This window comes from Phasianus colchicus, chromosome 3, assembly GCF_987193195.1.
Source record: "Phasianus colchicus chromosome 3, bPhaCol1.hap1.1, whole genome shotgun sequence".
In the NCBI taxonomy this organism is placed as follows: domain Eukaryota; kingdom Metazoa; phylum Chordata; class Aves; order Galliformes; family Phasianidae; genus Phasianus; species Phasianus colchicus.
The window spans coordinates 8,462,456-8,480,668 of NC_143438.1; the positions used below are offsets into that span (position 1 = coordinate 8,462,456).

At 46.3% G+C, this 18,213-nt stretch overlaps 2 protein-coding genes across 2 annotated transcripts in view; one reads left to right on the forward strand and one right to left on the reverse strand.

The window, feature by feature from the left end:
* Positions 1-4,305: 4,305 nt before the first annotated feature.
* On the reverse strand, positions 4,306-7,038 carry LOC149918393 (uncharacterized). The gene is made up of 4 exons (XM_090138289.1): positions 6,849-7,038; positions 6,265-6,807; positions 6,108-6,175; positions 4,306-5,638 (listed from the first exon to the last, which is right to left on the reverse strand). Exons 1-4 carry the CDS (start codon positions 7,036-7,038, stop codon positions 5,600-5,602), a joined length of 840 nt encoding a protein of 279 aa, XP_089994415.1. The 3' UTR covers positions 4,306-5,599.
* Positions 7,039-7,831: 793 nt separating this feature from the next.
* The window catches only part of JARID2 (jumonji and AT-rich interaction domain containing 2), a 203,407-nt gene continuing 193,025 nt past the window's right edge, over positions 7,832-18,213 (forward strand). Inside the window, exon 1 of the mRNA XM_031589396.2 lies at positions 7,832-7,984. Within this exon, the coding sequence (XP_031445256.1) occupies positions 7,940-7,984 (45 nt within the window). The 5' untranslated portion in view covers positions 7,832-7,939. The remainder of the gene's footprint in view (positions 7,985-18,213) is intronic.

The window sequence follows — 18,213 nt, forward strand, 5'->3', positions numbered from 1 at the left end:
CCTGTGCTGGAACTGAGCTTGAGGGCAGGTTCACCACTTTTCCACATTATTCATCAGCTGGAATCAGCCTTAAGTGATCAGCCTTGGTTTTTTTTGTTGTTGTTTTTCTTTTTTTTTTTTTTTTTTTCCCCAGAAGAAAAATTGTGCGTATTCTGTGCTTATGAGGAGAGCATTGTTACTATCTATGAAGATGAACTTCAGCTCATCTCAGAGCCATCTGTACTCTCTACCTTTGAAAAATATGCCACCTCAATCAAGACAACCTTGTTTCTCTCACTGAAAGGCCTCAGTGTTGCCTGCTGCTAAGGCAAATGGCCTTGGAAGAGAGTCTCTGCCCAGACTGAGCTGACGCGCAGGCAGCAAAGGCAAATGTGAAAATGACCCTGACTGAACTGAGAGTCCCTGTAGGCTCTAGCTCAACCTGTGCTGCCTCTTCCCTTCCTCCCTGAAAATCACCTGACTGGACTTCTGTAGGCAGCTAGTTCTTACCCCTTTCCAGCTACCTCCTCCCTGTCCTCTTTCTCCAGCCCTACTCCCTTCTCACTACCTATGTCATTTTCTACACTGATTCTGGTCATACTTTCCATCTTCCCCTTAGTGTCTTACCCTGCCCTACCTTTCCCTCCCACCCTGCTTTCCTGAGCTCCTTCCCAACAAACAAATACGAGCAGGGTGACCTATCTTTTCCTCCCCATGCCTCTTGCTCACACTGCACTCCCTTGGGAAAGGAGCATATTGCTTCAGTTTGGCCTAGCCTGTCTTTACACAAAGGGAAGGGCAGAGGTGAGCATGGAGGGACCCTCATCTTGGCCATCTACCTGACCCATGCTCAGATCACAACCGACACAGTCTGCACTGGTCCCACTAGCCTCATCTTGTCCGCAGCTCAAAGTAAGTATTACACTCTTCACAAGGCCTTAAGAAATGAGGAAAGGAAGAGAAGCTCAAACTTCCAAATGCGCAAAAAGAAGGAAGAGAAAGAGAAGAAAGGCTCAATTCCCTCCTCCATCCACTAAGCCACATTCCTGTTCCCCTTCTTCCATGCTGAGATCTTATTTCAGAGTAAAATTGTCTTACCTTAATTTAACAGACTGGTTAAATTGCTGACTTAACTGAAATAGTTCACATTCATGCAAACTTCCGAGTTAATGCAGCACTGAAACAAAGAACAGAAGTTCCCACCAGTTTGACCATTCTTGTTCAAGCTTCTGTGTCTTCACACCCTTCAAGGGTTACTGTCCCACTATCCTATTTTACTCAACAGATGCAGAGCAACTAAGCAAACTGCAGTAAACACTGAACAATATCACAAGGACAAACACCCTTATATTGCCAGCTATAAAAAGCAGTGAAATAAAATGTGAAGAAAAGAAAAGCTGACGTAGTACTGAATGCAGTAGAGAAAAAGCAGACAAAGAGCCAAGTGAAGAGATTTAGCCTTTTCTGCAGCACACGCACTAAGAGCACCACTGATTGTCCACAAACACTGTTTTTCATCATTTCTGTAAGATGAAGAAATGTTTGCTCCCGTTTACGGATCACACACTGAGGCAGCTAGAAATTAATATCTGAAGAGTCTCAAAGTATCTAAAGCCTGATTCTTGCTAGTACTATGCATGACATATTCTCTGAGAGTTCAAAGGATAGAGCTTCCAGCAGTCTTTGGTGCAGATGCACGTGTAGTCCTAAGAGAATCCATAAAATGAGAAACACAATGCATGACCTACAACAGGAACATGTTAGTAACCACTGATATATTTATTTCCCCACCTCCTCTTCTACATTTTCAAGTGAGGAACAAAGTATCCTGCACACCAGGAGATTTGGATCAAAGAGCTATGATGGTCACAAGTCACAATTCATCACCTACCTGACAACTGTGCTATTTACGTACCCATCAGTAGTGCTGACCTGGCCAGTATTAAAAGATTGATGTAAATGGCTTATCCAGCATCACACTCCCTGGCAGAGAATCAACTTCTCCAAAGCAACGCTCAGCCTTAACAATGAGATTATGTCTTCCCATCTTGTGTTCACAGGAACACGAGGCTAAGAGTTCAACAGACACCACTTTCCTCCAGCGTGCACTCTAATTCATCCCCAGAGCAGACTCCTTTAATACACTGTATAAAAACCAATCTTCCTATGGAAGGAAGGGGGAAAGGTATGTGATCTATTTTAAGATCTATTTTAAGATTATTATAAAGCAATATATGGATGTATGGATGGAATTAAGATTGCATAAGCATTTCCTAATTCTGGCATTTTGTAACTTCTGAGTGCTTAACTTAGCCATTTTAATATCCTTTCACTCTAACCATCTGTGTAGTGTCTGCCTGCATGTGCACGTTAAGGCTGCCTCAAAGATCCAGGAGATGCTAGGCACCATATCTCAATTGCCCAGAGGATTTTAAATCACATGCATAAATCTACATTGCATGAATCCAGACTCGTTGTGCATGTGATACAGAATCCACTACACATGTAGAGATTAAGCGCATGATGGCAGCTGCCTGTTGGGAATCCTCAGATGCAGATATAGCGCTTCGTGAGTATGCTAGATTGCTATGTTGGATGGACATTTTGTTTGCATTTTATGTATATATTTCACCAACTATAAAGTAAAAAAGGTTGTGGGGAAGTGGCCAAACTGCCTGCCAGCAACTGGCTACACATATCTCTATTTCCCTGAGATAACAAATAAAAGGAAGTACTACTTCCCTCTTCAGTAAGGGATTCATCCAAGCAGTAGCCATCTTTCTCTTGTAGCTCTGTCTTCAACTTTTGACTCCAATGTTACAGAAATAAGCTATGCAACTCTTAAGATCAATGAAAAACAATGAGGCAGAATATTAACATGGGAAAGGCAAGATGCTTGAAACGTGCAAACAAGAGAGAAACTTTAATTATGGGGTGTAGAAACTGGGGCACTGAGGCTAGGCATCAATTCAAGTCAGGGGCAGGAATTACTCCTGAAAATCCAGCATTCTGAGTATTTACACCTTCCTTTCTTTCTTACCCATATAAAAAAGAGTTGTTTGTCTATGGTAAAGTTCTGTCCTCCCAAACACAAAACAAAACACACTGTACATAAATGGTGTTTGTGGAACTAAAAGCTACTGTGTGGAAACATCTTTCATTTTCACAAACTTGGGGGTCTAAAACTTTCTACTAATTTTGAGCAGTTCTTTGAGCGCCTAGGAAGTCATCTAAAAAATTAGAAGTCTGTGCACTACATTGTCTCTACAGACCTCCAGCCTGAAGAATCAGGGCAAGAAGCAAGCTCTGTAAGCCCCAGTGTACCAACATTCCCACCCTTGTCCTTCTTAATGTACAAACGGCTTTGCTTTCATCCACACAAGTGAATAAATACCAGAAGGCAAAGTTGCATCCTTTTCAAAACTAGAAAATGTAATTTTTTCTTTTCTTAGGTAGACATAATACAGGTAAGTACACCACATTTGAGGAAGAGGTATCCAGAAGTTGTTTTTATGAACTGGTAAGCAGCCATCTGTCCACAAACAATCACAGCCTGTCCCCAGGACAAGGCTTCTATTATGGCTGAACTTGTCTGGCATCATGCCCTTTGTTTGCTGACTGGTGAATTATGACCCACCAATTTGCCCTATATGTTCTTTCTGTCTTCTCGTACTATGTGTGCCTATTATTTTACCTGTTTGACCAAAACCAACCAACCAACCAACCAAAAGTCTAAAAAGGTGTCCTTTGATTTATAGTAGCTCTTCATTTGCCTTATGAACTAAATATTCTTTCAAAACTCTGTCAGACAACCATACCAAGACCTCCTCCATTAGCTTACTGAAAATCTTACTCCAAGAGAACCCTGAGGACATGTAAAAATATTTTGCATATATATATGCCTTCCAAGTCAAACAGTTCCAAAAAATAATGGTCTCCTATTAAAAGAGTAGTCACACACAAGTCAGCTATGATGAATTTCTTTTCCCACAACCTCTTAACGAGATTTTATCTGTGTTGAGATGTGAGGCAGGGAAATATCGTGAAAGTTCTAGTAGCTGGAGAGGTATCAACAAGGTTCCTTCTTAATGGAGCTCCCTCTTTTCATTGGAATTGTGTACTACAAGTTTATCTTATGTGCTAGGACATATTTCCACCTCTTTCTCAAAGAGAACAAACTGCAGCTGTGATGTTTAGTAGACACAAGTCCAAATGCATGATGCAGAAAATGCATTATACTCATGCAAACAAATAGCCCACTCTGAGAAAACCCAAAGCTTTTTGAATGGTACTGTCATGTTTCAGGACATCCAGCCTGTTCTGTTCTTTGTGAGTTGCTGGAAAGGCTGACTAGACAGCAGTAAAACCAACTGTATAACACACAGATCCAGTTTCAGGGCTCTTTTATAAATCCATGTAAGTCCTTGTAAATAAATGGTATACAATGAAGAAATTAATGAGATACAAGCCAGGAAACTCTACATTAGTCGCTTAAGTATTATCAAGGAACATTACAGGTGGAAGTGGTCAGGATGGGAGCTACTGTAGTGATAAATACTGACATTAGCAGCAGTTAATCTGTAATATTAACTGCTATTCTATCAGCATTTAATTACTTTTCTAAACCAGTTTAACTCCAGTATCAGTATCCAAAGTGCACACAAGTTACAACAGAGGAATCAGCTAGAACACAGATACATGATACTGAATGATATGATGTTCTGTAAAACAGGGCACAAATGTAAATATAGCCTTGGATCTATGGAAAAGATTTCTGTCACCCAATCTTGAGAAAAAGATTTGTTAGTTTGCATTGACAGTAAGGTCTCGTTCTACACGTGGTACAAAAGCAAGTACCAAACACAGCAAGACCAAGATTTACAAACAGCTAAAAGTAATCTCCAAAGCGTGCTTAGGAAGAAAAAGGTTGTTTTGCTACCCTACTTTATTTGAGAAAAGCTAGGTAGGTGAAGTACAATAACATTTTGCTTAATGACTGACTTTGAAATATGTTAGTGATCATTTCTGCCTCTTCTGTTTTTACAAGAAGTCTCCAGGAGAGAAAAGCAGAGACTCATAATTCTTAACTGGAGAAAAACTGAGATGGAAGTGTTTTGTTCTTATATGTCCCAGGCCTTCAAGCTACATGGATATCGTAATAAAAATCAATGAGGGCAGAAAGTTGGAGAATACTAAGAGAATTTTTCATATTTTCAATTTAAATGAACTACAGATCTCTCTATAGAGATCTATATATATGTCATAATGACACTTGGACACAATGTATATTTTCCTAGAGGAGGCCTACAGAAAAGTCTTCAAAAGATGAACGTGCTTACCATTTGTTGTTACCACAAAAGCTTGACAACAGATGAGGCCAAGCACAACTTAACAACTTTTTAAAGAAGACTAAAAAAATGCCTAAAGTAATTAGTAGTAAGCATAGAGAAGCAAAATGAAAATTAAGAAATTTCCCTTTCTAGTCTGCCCTTGTGAGGTCCCATCTAGACTACTGTCCAGAACAAGAAAGATACTGAGCTGTTGGTGGTCCAGAGCAGGGCCAGGAAGATGATCCAAGGGCTGGAACACTTCTACAGACAGCTGAGGGAGCTGCATATGTTCAGCTTGTAGAAGGCTGCAGGGAGACCTGCACATCTTCCTGTACGTAAAAGGAGCTTATAACCAAGGAAGGAAAACAACTTTTTACTATGTGTAGATAGTGACAAGGGGGAATGATTTTAAAGTAAAAGAGGGGAGATTTAAAGTCAGGGGAAAAGTTTTTTTGCTGCAAGTGTGGTGAGGCACTGGCACAGTGCAGCTGTGGATGCCCCATCCTTACCAAGACCAGGCTGGATGGGGCACTGGGCAACGTGATTTAATGGGTAGTAACCCTGCCCATGGCAGGGGGTTGGCTGGGTTTTAAGGTCCCTTCCGACCCAAGCCATTCTATTAAATTACGGTGTAACTCGATTTTTTTCCATTTTGTGTTTCAAATATTGTGTTTTGTTTCTAGAGTAAATGGAGAACGCTATGCTTGTGTACCAGTGTAAGAGAAGACGCGTGGCCTCGTGGGTTCTGAGGGGAGGTTCTGAGGAGAGGTTCCGGTGCCTTCCGGACCTGCAGCTTACCTGCCTGCGAGCACATCCACCGAACAGCCTTGCACGAGTTTTCACACCTATGAAGCAGAAGCAATACCCTACGGAACATAAAGCACACCAGGAAAACTGCATTTGGAATGCAGGGATGGGCACGCGTACACGTACGCAGGCACAGTTAGTTATATACCAGCAGCGTTCCCGAGCTGCACTGCAAAGCACCAACACCGCACAGCAGCCTTGGTGACAGCTCCGCAGGAAGCCATCGCTGCTCTCCGCTCGACACCCTTCCCGCAGCTCCGTGCCACCCCTGAAGACGCGCGGCTCTCCTCGCGCCCAGTTCCCCCGCAGCTTTTATTGACGCTCCCGCTCCGACTCACGCTCGCGCCCCGCCAGCCCAGCGGACGCACGAAGCAGCGATGCCCGCAGATATGAGGCTGGCACGGGGCACGGGGCGAAGACAGTGCGGCGATACCGCAGCACGCCCGACCCCCGGGCTCCTCCAGCAGCCCAGACACATGGGTCCCGGCGGGCTCACGCGGCGCCGGGCTGCCCTCCGCTCCCCTTCGGCAATAAACTTCCTCCTCCTTCTCCACCTCCTCCTCCTCACGCGGCTCCCGGCCGTGCCGCCCCCTCCCGCGGGCGGCGCCCGCCCCAGCGCCCCCCGCCTGCACCACCGAGCGCGGCGGGGGGGGGGGAGGAGGCAGGCAGGCACGCAGGAGGGGGAAACCAACTGCGGAGGGACAGAGGGGAGGGCGCCGCCGAGGGGATTACTCGCGGAGCGGCCAATCGGCGGCGAGCGAGAGAGGCGCGCAAAGCACGCCGGGAGGCGTAGTTTTTGCCCGTCGCCATTTTGTGGCGAGGGAACTACAACTTTCCCGACAGCAAAGGGACAGTTCTCGGGCCACGCGCCGAGCCCCACCGGCCGGGCCGGGTGGCGGCAGTGCGGCGAATCCCGCGGCATGGCCGGCACGAGGCGAACGAGCGGGGAGGCGAAAGGAGGGAGAGCCCCGGGAGGCCGGGGGCGGGGCGGGGAGGGGAGCGAGGAGGGCGGCCGCGCGGTGAGGGAGCGTCGCCAAATTCCGCGCGCGTTGCAGGCTGTGAGCAGAAAGCGGCGCGGCGGGCGCTGCGGCTGCGGCCCGGTTGGGAGTTGCGGGCGGGCCCTGAGCGGCGCCCGTCGGTGTGTGCGTGTGCGTGTGCCTGTCTGTGTGTATATATACACACGCGCGCGCACACGCAGACATATATATTAAAAAAAAAAAAAAAAAAAAAAAAAGCCTCAGGTCCATTTAAAGTTGCAGCCGGAGCGCCGCGCTCATTGGCTCGGGGGGAGCCGGAGGAGCACACGGGGCGAGCAGCCCGCACCGCGCCGAGTTGTGCCGGCGCCACCGCCGCAGCCCCGCCGCCGCCGCCGCCCGCCTCCCCGCGCCTCCTCCAAGATGTGAGGCGGCCCCGGCGCCACGGACCTGCAGGCGGAGGGAAGGGGAGAGCAAGGGCGTCGCTTTCCGTGCCGAGGAAGGGAGGGGGGGGGTTTCGTCGTGACCATGTCTCGCTGAAGTGATTTTTGTTTCTTATTTTTTTATTTTTGTGTGTCGTTCCCTTCGCATCCGATTTTTTATCTTATTATTATTTTTTTTTTTCCTCCATCCCCGCACCTCGGATTTATTGCTAGGAGGATCACATTGTGCGGGAAGAAAGTGGGATTACGGAGACCGCCGCGATCAGCCTCCTCCCCCCGAGGATTTTTTCGGTATTTTCTTTTTTTTTTATTTTTATTTTTTTATTTTTATTTTTTTTTCCGAATCGCCGCGGCCGTAATTCATGAAGCAATCGTCCCCTTTTGCGATCAGAATTTGGATACCAGAATGAGCAAAGAAAGACCCAAGAGGAATATAATTCAAAAGAAATACGTAAGTGCCCGACCCCTTCTCCCTCTCGGTTGACTCTCCGCGCTTTTAGGAAATGGCAGCGAACGTCAACTTCGGGGCCGGCGGGGGCCGCGCTGGGCTGCGGGCAGCGCTGACCTCAGGTGACACAACGCGGCGACGGGGAGCGCCGACCCGCCGGCTCCCCGTGGGATCCCGCCTTACGAACCCGCCTTACGCCCCGTGCCGCCGGCGAAACCCCGGGTGCCTCCCCGGGACCCCCCCGTCCCCCTCCACCTTCACCCCCCCACAGCCCGGGGCCGGCGGCCGAGGCGAAGACATCCGCATTGCGGAGGGAGCGGGGCTGCCCCAGCCGCCGGCTGCGGGACACGGGGGCGGACAAAGCGGTGCGGGGCGGAGGTGCTCCGGATCCCGGCCCGGCGGGCGGCAGCGCGGTGTGTGCGTGCCGTGCCGTGTGCGTGCTCTCAAGTTGCAACTTCGCTCCGGCACACGCCGCCTCGGGTTTGGCATTTTTTTTTTTTTCCCCCTCCCAATTTATTTATTTATTCCTCCCCCCTACACTTGTTTCCCCCTTCCATTTTTATTCCTTGATGATTTTTTTTTTTTCCTTCCCTCCCCCCCTCCCCTTTATTTTCCTCTTTCATGTTTGCTTTCCATTTCCCCTTGTATCTTCCCGTATTTTCCCTTTTATTGACATCTCCGCTGCGGGGCGGGCGGGCGCGCAGCCGCCGGCAGCAACCTGTTGCCGGGGCTGTGACGGAGCCCCCACGGCTGTCGGCCACGCCGCCGCAGCCTCCTCCTCCTCCTCCTCCTCCTCCTCCTCCTCCTCGCCGCCGCCGCCGCCCGGCCAGGTTCGCCCCGCGGCCGTGACGTCACAAAGGGAAGGGCCTACGCGCCGTGGAAGCTTCGTCGGCTCAGCGTTCCGTCGTGACGTCACGGCCGAGGCGGGGCGGGGGAGGGGGGAGGCCCCGGGGCGGTGCGGGGCGGGGGCGGCCCCAGGTGAGCAGGTGCGGGGCTGTGCGGAGTGATCGTGTCCGCCGCGTGGGGACAACCTGCAGGCCGGCAGCTCGGTGTGATGCGGCAGCCGGGCAGGTGTCACGCAGGGCTTTTTGTTGTCTGCAGGTGTCTGCCAGCCCACCCTCCCCGAGTCTAGGCTCGTATGTTCAGTACATCCCGGGAAGCTGATGGCCTGCAGCAGGGCCCTTGGCGTGGGGTGGCTGTGGAACAGAACAGTAACCCACGCTGATAGGGCAGGGCACCATTCCGGGGTGAGCGGACACCCCCAGCTCCGCTAAATGGAGCTCCATCGCATGGCGTGCCCTGAGCTGTCGGGACTTTCGGGTATTGTCAGGCTGCTGCCCGCCTTGAGGGCAGGTCTGGGCTCTGCAGTATGCGTGGAGCAAATCCCCAAAGCAGAAAGGTGATGAGAACAATGGGGTGAGGGCCACGTGTGGCCCTGCTTGCTGCTTTGCCAGGAGTGGTAATGAGGAGTTCCCCAAAACTTTGCATGGCCCTCACAGCTGATAAGCCAGGAATGTGGAAATGCATAAATGCCTCTTTTTTTTTAATTCTTGCTCCTTAAAAACATGATCACTCTGTTTTTAAAAGAGCCGTGGCTGACTCATTCACATCTTGCTTCTCTCTTCACCCTCCTCCCTCTCAAACGTCTTTACATATCAAATATTGCCTTTTGGCTCCAGCCTCAGAAAGCTGACAGCTTTGTAAAGCATCACCTGAGAAGCCAGACTGCATTCAGTATGCGCTCAGAATTAATAGTTCTTAAACAGGGAGCTTTGAAGTCTCGACTGTAATTTCACAGGTGTGTGTTTCTGTGCTGTTGGAGAGTGCATCTTCTGTACTTCCCTCCCTGTGCTTCCATGCATGGGGTCTGGATGACTGGCCCAACCTGCCTGCCCGGCTCTGCTGGCAGAGCAGATGGTGAAATGCCATTGAGGAGTGGTGTCCTGACCGTTGCCTTGTGTGTCTCCTCCTTGCCCCTCCTGAGGTGCTGCAAGGTGATTCATGTGGCCTTGGTGTGGCCTGTAAGGAGAGCCACCACAGGGCCTGTCTGAAGTGCAGCAAGCACTGCCTGCCTGACAGCTCTAATGTCCTTCATAGCCATATCCTTAGGGTCCTGTGGGCAGCACACTTGCTGGTTATGTCCCTCGTGAATTTGAGTGGCACTGCTGGGCCCTGGCACTGAGGCAATGGGGCCTCCCCTGGAGCTGGAGCACGGTGACCACATGGCAGCAACCCTGAGCAGGGGATGTATGTGTGCCCCAGGGCTTCTCTGTGATGTGGGGTCCCCTCATTTCCCACTGCCTGCACTGCCACCCTCTGCCCCACACGGAGGGGAGTTCTGAGTGGGGCCATTTCCTACAAGAAATAATGTAAATCCACTGCTGAGTTAGGGCAGAGGCATCTTGGTTCAGTGTGCATTGTGTTTTGTTTCAGTGTCCTTCTGGAGCCTTCTTGTTCTGGCTCTTTTTTGGGCTGGCAGAGACAGCCACAGCGCTGTACCACTTCCAGCACTGTAACACACTGAACCCTTTTTTTATTTAGATACGTCTATAACTTGAGCTCACGGTGTGTGGATGCTGGCCACTCTCGAGATCTGAGTTTGCATTCCTCTTAACCTCCTGCTGGCCTCTTGAGACTAAAACATTATGTTGTGTGAGGCATGACAGCACGTAACCAGAAAACTAGTAATTCCAATTTATTTATTTTTTAAATTTATAGCAAACATTTACATTTTGCTGTCAACAAATGCTCTGCGCTGAAATACCAATAGGCTCCTGTTCACTCTGACAGACTGCGAGCCAGAAGATGCTGTCCAGAGTGAATTATAACAAATCAAGGCCCTTGTGAAGACTTTCTAATGTTCATTAAGCACTCTCACCTTCTCTTATGAGGCCTACTAAGCCGGTATTAAAAATATATTACCCGTACCTTTTCTGTAGATGTAGAATAACTGTTAATGCGATGCATGTTAAAGGGTGGTATGAACGTCAGCTCATTTTGTAGTGTAGCCGCGTTCCCTCCATTTTATTGTTTGATGAAACAGAAAGAGGTCTAAATTACTTGCCTGCAGCTATGCGCTGTAACAGCGGCAGCGATGGAACTGATCTCCTTCGGCAGCCTGGTCCAATATTGTCTCGTGTAGCTTTCGGGCTCTTGCTATGAGGCATGGCATCTGCTCTACAGAGACTGCTTGATGTGGTTCAAACTTTCTTCAAGACTTTTTTTTCCCCTAATTATGGTCCTGACTGTTAGATTAGCAGTGCATTTTTAACAGAATTAAAAAAAAAAAAAAATGCACTTATGTGTGGATACACTTTTTTTTTTTTTAAGTGACGAATGTACCCTGCAGCTGATGGAGGCCAGTTGATACAGTGATGACTCAGCTGGGGGAGCATTACATAAAGTAGGTCAATTTCAATATCCCATCGACTGAAGCTAAGGAGACTCCAGGTTAAAAATTTGTATTTTGTTTTTGAACGTCACCAGTATTTTCTAGTTTGAACATAATTGGGAGTTGTTGAGGAGAAGAGAATTTTTTCCCCCCTTTATACTGTACAGTGACTGCATTCAATCAACTTGAACTCGGAGAGGGAAGGGGAAACACACCAGCTGCTTACATTTCTGAAGTTTATGGTTTGCAGCACTGGAGTGAAAGAAAGGCTTAAAGGTAATATTTTAATGCAGAGAATGGAAAAGCAGAGACACTGTTATTAATTTTTTTTTTTTTTTTTTTTTTTTATCACCAGCACGCAGCTTTTGTGTGATTTAGCAGATGTGGAATTTGCAGAGGAATACATAGGTTGCTTCAGAATCCAAATTTGCATTTAAAACATTCAGTCCTTTGCATGGCTTTCTTCCCAACTATAAATGTAAACCAAGTGTAAATGATGCATTGTTTGCCTTAGTGGGCAGACAGTCTGAAAACAATAGTGCTGATGGATTTGACTGCCTCTGTGTAAGATTAACGGGACATTAACTTTCAAGTCTAATAATGAAAAATTTCAGTGTTGCCAAACCTGAACTTGCCTTAAATGCTTCCTGATGCTGCTGGCCCTGAATGTCCCCATTCTACTGGGCGCTTGTAAGGATTTAGGTCTTCACTTTCATGCAAAGCCCCTTAACCTGCTTTTAGGAATTCAGAGAAAAGGATAAAATATACCTCTAGTATCATGGCAAAGTAAATAGTGGGATATGAAATGCATACACTTTTTATGCTTACTATTGTTTTTTATTTAAGGCATCCTTAAGTGGTAGGAAGCCACCAGAAAAACTAAAATGCTCAGAAAGTTCAAGTCTGGTATATGAGGGGCACTTGGCACTGAAATTCAGATGCTAGAAATAATATACTCACCATAAGGTATTTGTTCCCTTAAATCTTTGGTGAGTTGTTATGCCTGTGTGCTACTGCTGGGAATATTGGATGTTAGCTGGTTTGTAGGAAAGAGGTTTTGCATGGGAACTCTGTGTTCGTTTGCTGGGTGGGTTTCCCTCAGCGTGTCATACAAGTGTTTTCTCAATGAAGCAGTAGGTGCAGGGCTTTAAACCATTTGCCGTTTCACTTGCTCGAGTTTCACACTTTCCCTCTCATAATGACATCCTGTTCTGATGTTGTTCCTTCAACAGGCCAGCCGAGGCCTGGTATTTCCAGCAGTGGGCTGTGGGAAAGGAACAAACCCTTTAATTACAGCTGGGAGGACTTGTTTGAGTGCATGCTGGCTCTCCTCCCTTCCATGTATGCTTTTGTTCATCAGCCGCTTCCTCAGGCGGATGGATGCAGGGTCGAACGCCGTACAGCACTGCCCTTAAGCTTGTCCCAGACTGGCTGTAGTCATTGGCAGGCCCTGCTGCGTGGCTGTGCTGCCTCTCGAGGCTCCCTGGGCCACGAGCAGAAGGATCGTGTGCGCCTTCCCCATCTGCTCCCTTGCAAAGTTGATCGGATTAATTTATGCTGCTGCAGAAAGCAGCTCAGATGGACCGGCTTGGCTGGGTGTGGAGCAAAGCGAAAATGCTCGCATGGAAATCGTTCCACCCATGCACGTATCAGATGAGTGGCATCTCCAGCATTTCTGCAGCAAATGTCTCATCCCAGACCGAGGTGTTGTAAGTCACATCCCGCAGATTTATCTGGGGGAACAAAGCCTCCTTCAACCAGGCATAAAAACGGGCTTGTTTGTGTGGGTAAAAAATGCTTTGAAAACAAAACGTTTTCCTTTTGTTCTAAGGTCTTTCCTATCAGGTACTTCCCTCGATTTGCTCTGCAAAAAGGCAGCCTTTGACCTGTGGCTGTTACTGCATTTACTTCCTAAAAGCTAGAAGGAATGCAAATATAACATCTAGTGGAGAGACCGTGGTGTGCTGCAGTGCTCCGGGACGGCTTGTGGTATTTGCGTCCCTGCACACTGCTTTCGGTTCTTTGAGCGTGCCGTGCTGCTCTGACATCTTTTGCATGACGTGAGGTTTGCAGGAGATGAGCATGTTCTGGCACACAGGCACTGTGATGACTGGCTAACGATACTTGCAAAGTTCAAGAATAAACCATGGGAGTTTGTTCTGACATAATCTACTAATCTTAGTTTTGCACTTTGGTACTGTTGTCTGAGCCAAGTTAGGATGACTGTATATCACAAGCAATTCATTTTTAGCTTTGCTTGCAGATTAGTACTGAACCAGTTTGTGCATTCAGATGAATAACAATGGGAGTGATTTTGGAGAAGTTATCAGCTCTCTCCCACCAGCGTGCGTGTGGACGTCAGCTAAGTGCTGTTTTTAAAAGAAATTTATGTGAGTGGGTTTGGGTTCGTGTTCCCCAATCCTCCTAGGCTTGATATTTTTCTCCCTTGCTGCCCACAAGAGCAGGGCTGTCTTCTCTGCCCTTTCCCACATTTGTATGTCTGGAGGAGAAGTGAGACTTTCTTTTCCCTCTGGGGGTTGTGCTTTTCACTCTTCTGGATTAAAAGTCTGCTATGGCTTTGAGTAAACTTCAGTCTCTCACTACTTTGTGCTGCATTTGGGGGAGTCAGAGAGAGAGAGAGAAAGCTTTTGAGGCTCCTCAGTGACAGGAATTTGGTTTCCCTTTGGCCTTGGGAACTGCACTGAAGCAGTGAATACCAGTTTCCTTGCGTTTGGGAATGGCCTGCACTTGTCAGAAATGTAAAGAGGAACTTGAAGATGTAAAGCATGTAAGTCAGTATTTTTTGAGGTCACTACTAATAAAGCGGACAGAAACCATGGCTCTCAGACAAGAGTCTGTCCAGAGTTTTCCTTGATAAGATACTTACCATTATTTTTATTAGTTGCTTTATTTAACATACCATTTTTTATGCTGTTCTCATACCGGGACTCTTTGTGCCACAAAAGTACCTCATCTAGAAATTGCATTTAAAGTTTCAAATTGCTGCGAGCTGCTGCCATATGCTTATGGTTTTTTTTTTTTTTTTCTTTTTATAAGGTGCCTGTTAGGCAGAGTTAGGGGGATTTAGAGAAGGGGCATACTTCCTTCTTTCTCACCTTTTTTATTTCACAGTTATTACTTTCAGCCAGTTGGTCCCATTGAGTTCTTTTTGGTACATCAAAGTTGTAAGCCAAATCTCTCAGCTGCAGTGTGCATGCAGAAAACCCTATAATACAAATTTCCAACCCTGCCTGTATGCCAGATCAATTAACTTCTTAGCTCAACTCGGGCTGAAAAAAAATAGCTCTGCTTCTGTTTTGGTTTCAGCGATACAAAACTTGGTCCAGACTTTGAGTTTACAAAACTCAAAGCCAAATGAAAGGAACGTTTGCTATTATTGTTTGCAAAGCTGACCGATGGCTGAGCTCATGTTATGTGCAGTTCCTTTTTGGGTGACGTTCCAAGCGGCTGGCCGTAATGGGAATGTTTTTCTTAGGAGGGTGACATAGATGGACGCCTGAGATGTGGTTTTGCTGATTGATGGTCGCTCTTTTTCCTTCTCCAAGCACGGTGATAATGATGAAAATTCTCATGGCCTGTTGCCATCGTGCAGCCTGGCTTTCTCAGACCAAGGAACATCCCTTTCGTTTTTAGATAAAATGCAGGAGTTGATGTGTTAAAAGCTGTACTAGACTCGAGGGAGATTATGAGGAGGAGGAGGAAGTCTTTCTCCTGCTGAGACCTTTACGTTAAGTTTGAAAAGCTTTTACCAGTGTTAACTTTTTGTTAGTTACTCGACATGTAATGGGGACAGTGATATCACTTTGTAGAACAAGAGGCTTCCTGTTACTTAAAAGCTGGAGTTACAGCATGTTACAGTAACTGTAGCTTCTGAATTATTTATGACATGGAAGAAATAATGGTTGTCCTAATGGCAAATGATCTCGAAGCTGGCTTTTCCTGTCTTCAAGTCTGTCAGTGATGTCCTGAACTGACTGAAAACGACAAAAATAAGTAACCATAGAGCTGAACTGCCCTCTTTTATGATCTCGTTCTCCCTGTTTGTGCTAGGAATGTTCTGCAGTGTTCTGCACCAAGCTGTTGCGTTTGTCTTTAGTAACAGCCTCATGGATGTGGAGACCACTGAGCTGCCCCATGCTCTGACTTTATGATTGCACTGTAGCAGCACTGCACTGGAAGGGGCGGTTTAGCCTCCTGGCTGCCAGTTCCCCCTCTCTTCTCCTGGCCAGCATTTGTGCTGGGTTGTATCTCCCACCCACACGCACTGGGGCTGTAGCCATGTTAAGACCAAAGTGACCAAATAAGGTTGAATTTTAATGTGGATTTGCTAACATTGCAGTTTATGAGATAGCGGTAAAAATACGTGTGTTGGGGAAGGTGTTGCAAGGACACAAATGAGGTGGCAAGGGAGCAGTAGGATTGCTTCTGTTAGCAGTAGTGTGAGCTTCTGTGTGCTGTGAAATGATGACTAAACAGGAGTCGGGATACGTGGTTTAGTTCCTCGCAAACAAAATTAGCATTGCTTATCAGTTTGAAGCATTGATCAGACCTGCATTTTACTGTGTGATCCTTCTGGGAACATGCTGAATATTAAATATAGTTGGAAGGAATTTGGGCCACACTGCTGCAAATGAAGCTGGAGACGTTTGTGTGTGTTTGGTCATAGTTGTGCCATAACCATTTCCAAAGTGTTAAAAAATGTTAGAAGAGGGTCAGGAATGTGCTGCTGTTATCACGTGTTACGCTTGCTTAGATGGGATTTGACCAATTTAAAACTGGAACATTGTAAGAAAGAAGGGGGAAGAAAATAAAATTGATAACTGTGCTACTGGCAGCTGAGTTCCAGTGTTAAAGGTGGTAGAAGAAGCACTCTCAACAAATGTTCTTTGTCATTGTTTTGGAATACACCTATGGATGCAGACAGGTGCATGCGCGTGTGCTCCAGCATGGGAGCTGCTTCCTACAAAGACCTGCCAACAGAAGGGAGCTCCTCCATGAAATTCCCCGTGGCTTTATTTGCTTTCTCTTGTACTACTGAAGGATGAGTTCTTGTAGCTTTTCCTGTTAGAAAAACAGACATATCTATTGCATGTGTGGGAGAACTGAAGTGCTAACATGTTTTGTCCCAGATTCCCAGATAGTGTGAGAAAGCTGAACTGTGTCAAAGGAAGAAGTTATAAAGGCCAACTTTTCTTTTACCTGACTGATGTGGCATCACATACTTGTTTCTCACTACTGAAACTTACACTGGGGACTACAGATCTTTCCTGCATGGCATAGTTCAGTCTTTTGACCATATCAGTGTAACCAAAATTACCTGTCTTAAGAAGTGATCATGCCAGTACTTCCTCTCCTCTCTTTGGCATTGCTGTGGATTAAGAGGGTGTGGATGGACACCCTAGCTTTTAATCCAGCATGGCACTGTAGTGTGTACCCAACTCCAATATAGGAATACTTTCAATGACATCAATTGAAGTGCGTGGAGCTTGCGAGTTAAGCACATGCTGAAGTGCTTTTCTGGACTCAAGATTTTACCATTCCTGTTTAAGAGTGTGTCTAAGTATTTGCAGGCTGGAATGTTCACTTTTTTTTAAGAGCATTATAGCCATTTAATGGTTTTAATGGCTTTACTGGATGTGGTCTGCCTGTTTGATTTTTGTGTGTGTGTGTGTTAACAGTTTCATTTTATTTTCTTCTTTCCAGTGTCTCAATATTTCCTTCAAATGTAATCACTGTTCTTTGTCATCTGTTACTCTTAGCATCATTACAGTGTACGTGTGTGTATAATGGTGTTTTTTTTATAATTCACTTTTTTTTTCTTCTAGTCTTGTGCTTTTCTCTCTCACTTGCTTGTATTTCTCTGATGGGACTCCTTTATCTGTGTTTTCTGAGGAAATTAGCTCTTAACGAAGCTGCTGCCATCTCTTTGCAGGAAAGCAAGACTCTGTCACTACAGTATCTTCTTTCTTTTCCTGAAGGCCAAAGGGGCAGGCCCTGAGCAGTTCCTGCAGTTCATTGTTGGGGCAACTCCATGGGAAATACATGGGAAGGGGAAAAATTACACTGCCTCTGCTTGTCTCACAAGCTTGTGTGCACAATTTGAGTGCTGATTATGGAAAATGCTGGCTGCTGACTGAAGTTATGCAGGGCTCAGCAAACTGAAATAGGCAAATACCACAGAGGAGAAGGAGAACGTGGCCCCACTCACCCCTTTTTACATACAGCACCTTCATAAGCTTTTGGGAAATCAATTCCTACTGATGAGAGCATTCAGGAAAAGGTAATTTCATAGTTCACATACATTAAAGCTATTATTTATAGAACTTTAACATATGTTCTCTTTCATTCAGGAGCAGCATTGTGTGGCACAACTGACCAGTCCTAAAAATTAGTGCTCAGCTCCCGTTATGCAGAGGTTTTCTTTGCAGCCTCTGTTTATGCTTCCAGATAACTAATGATAGTTAGATTTCTCCCAGGCTGAATGGCAGACCAGTCCCAGTGATTTCTGTGCCCTGTTGCTTTGGAGAGCAGGAATGATTTTCAGCATAAATTTGTTAAGAAAAATACGGGCTCTGAAAGTCTTCCGGGTAATATAATTTCTTTATATTTTACTTAGATTTTCATTATAATACCACTTTAACTGGCTCCTGTGAAAGTTGGTGGTGTATCATCCGCTAGGAGAAAATGTGTTTATGATGTAGGTAATCATTTTTCCCCCTCACAAGCATCTTTTCTTATATCCTTGTTGATTCCTCTTCCTTTTGTGGTGTAATTTTAAGCCCATTACTCTTGCAGTCAAGAATGCAGTCAAACTAATTCC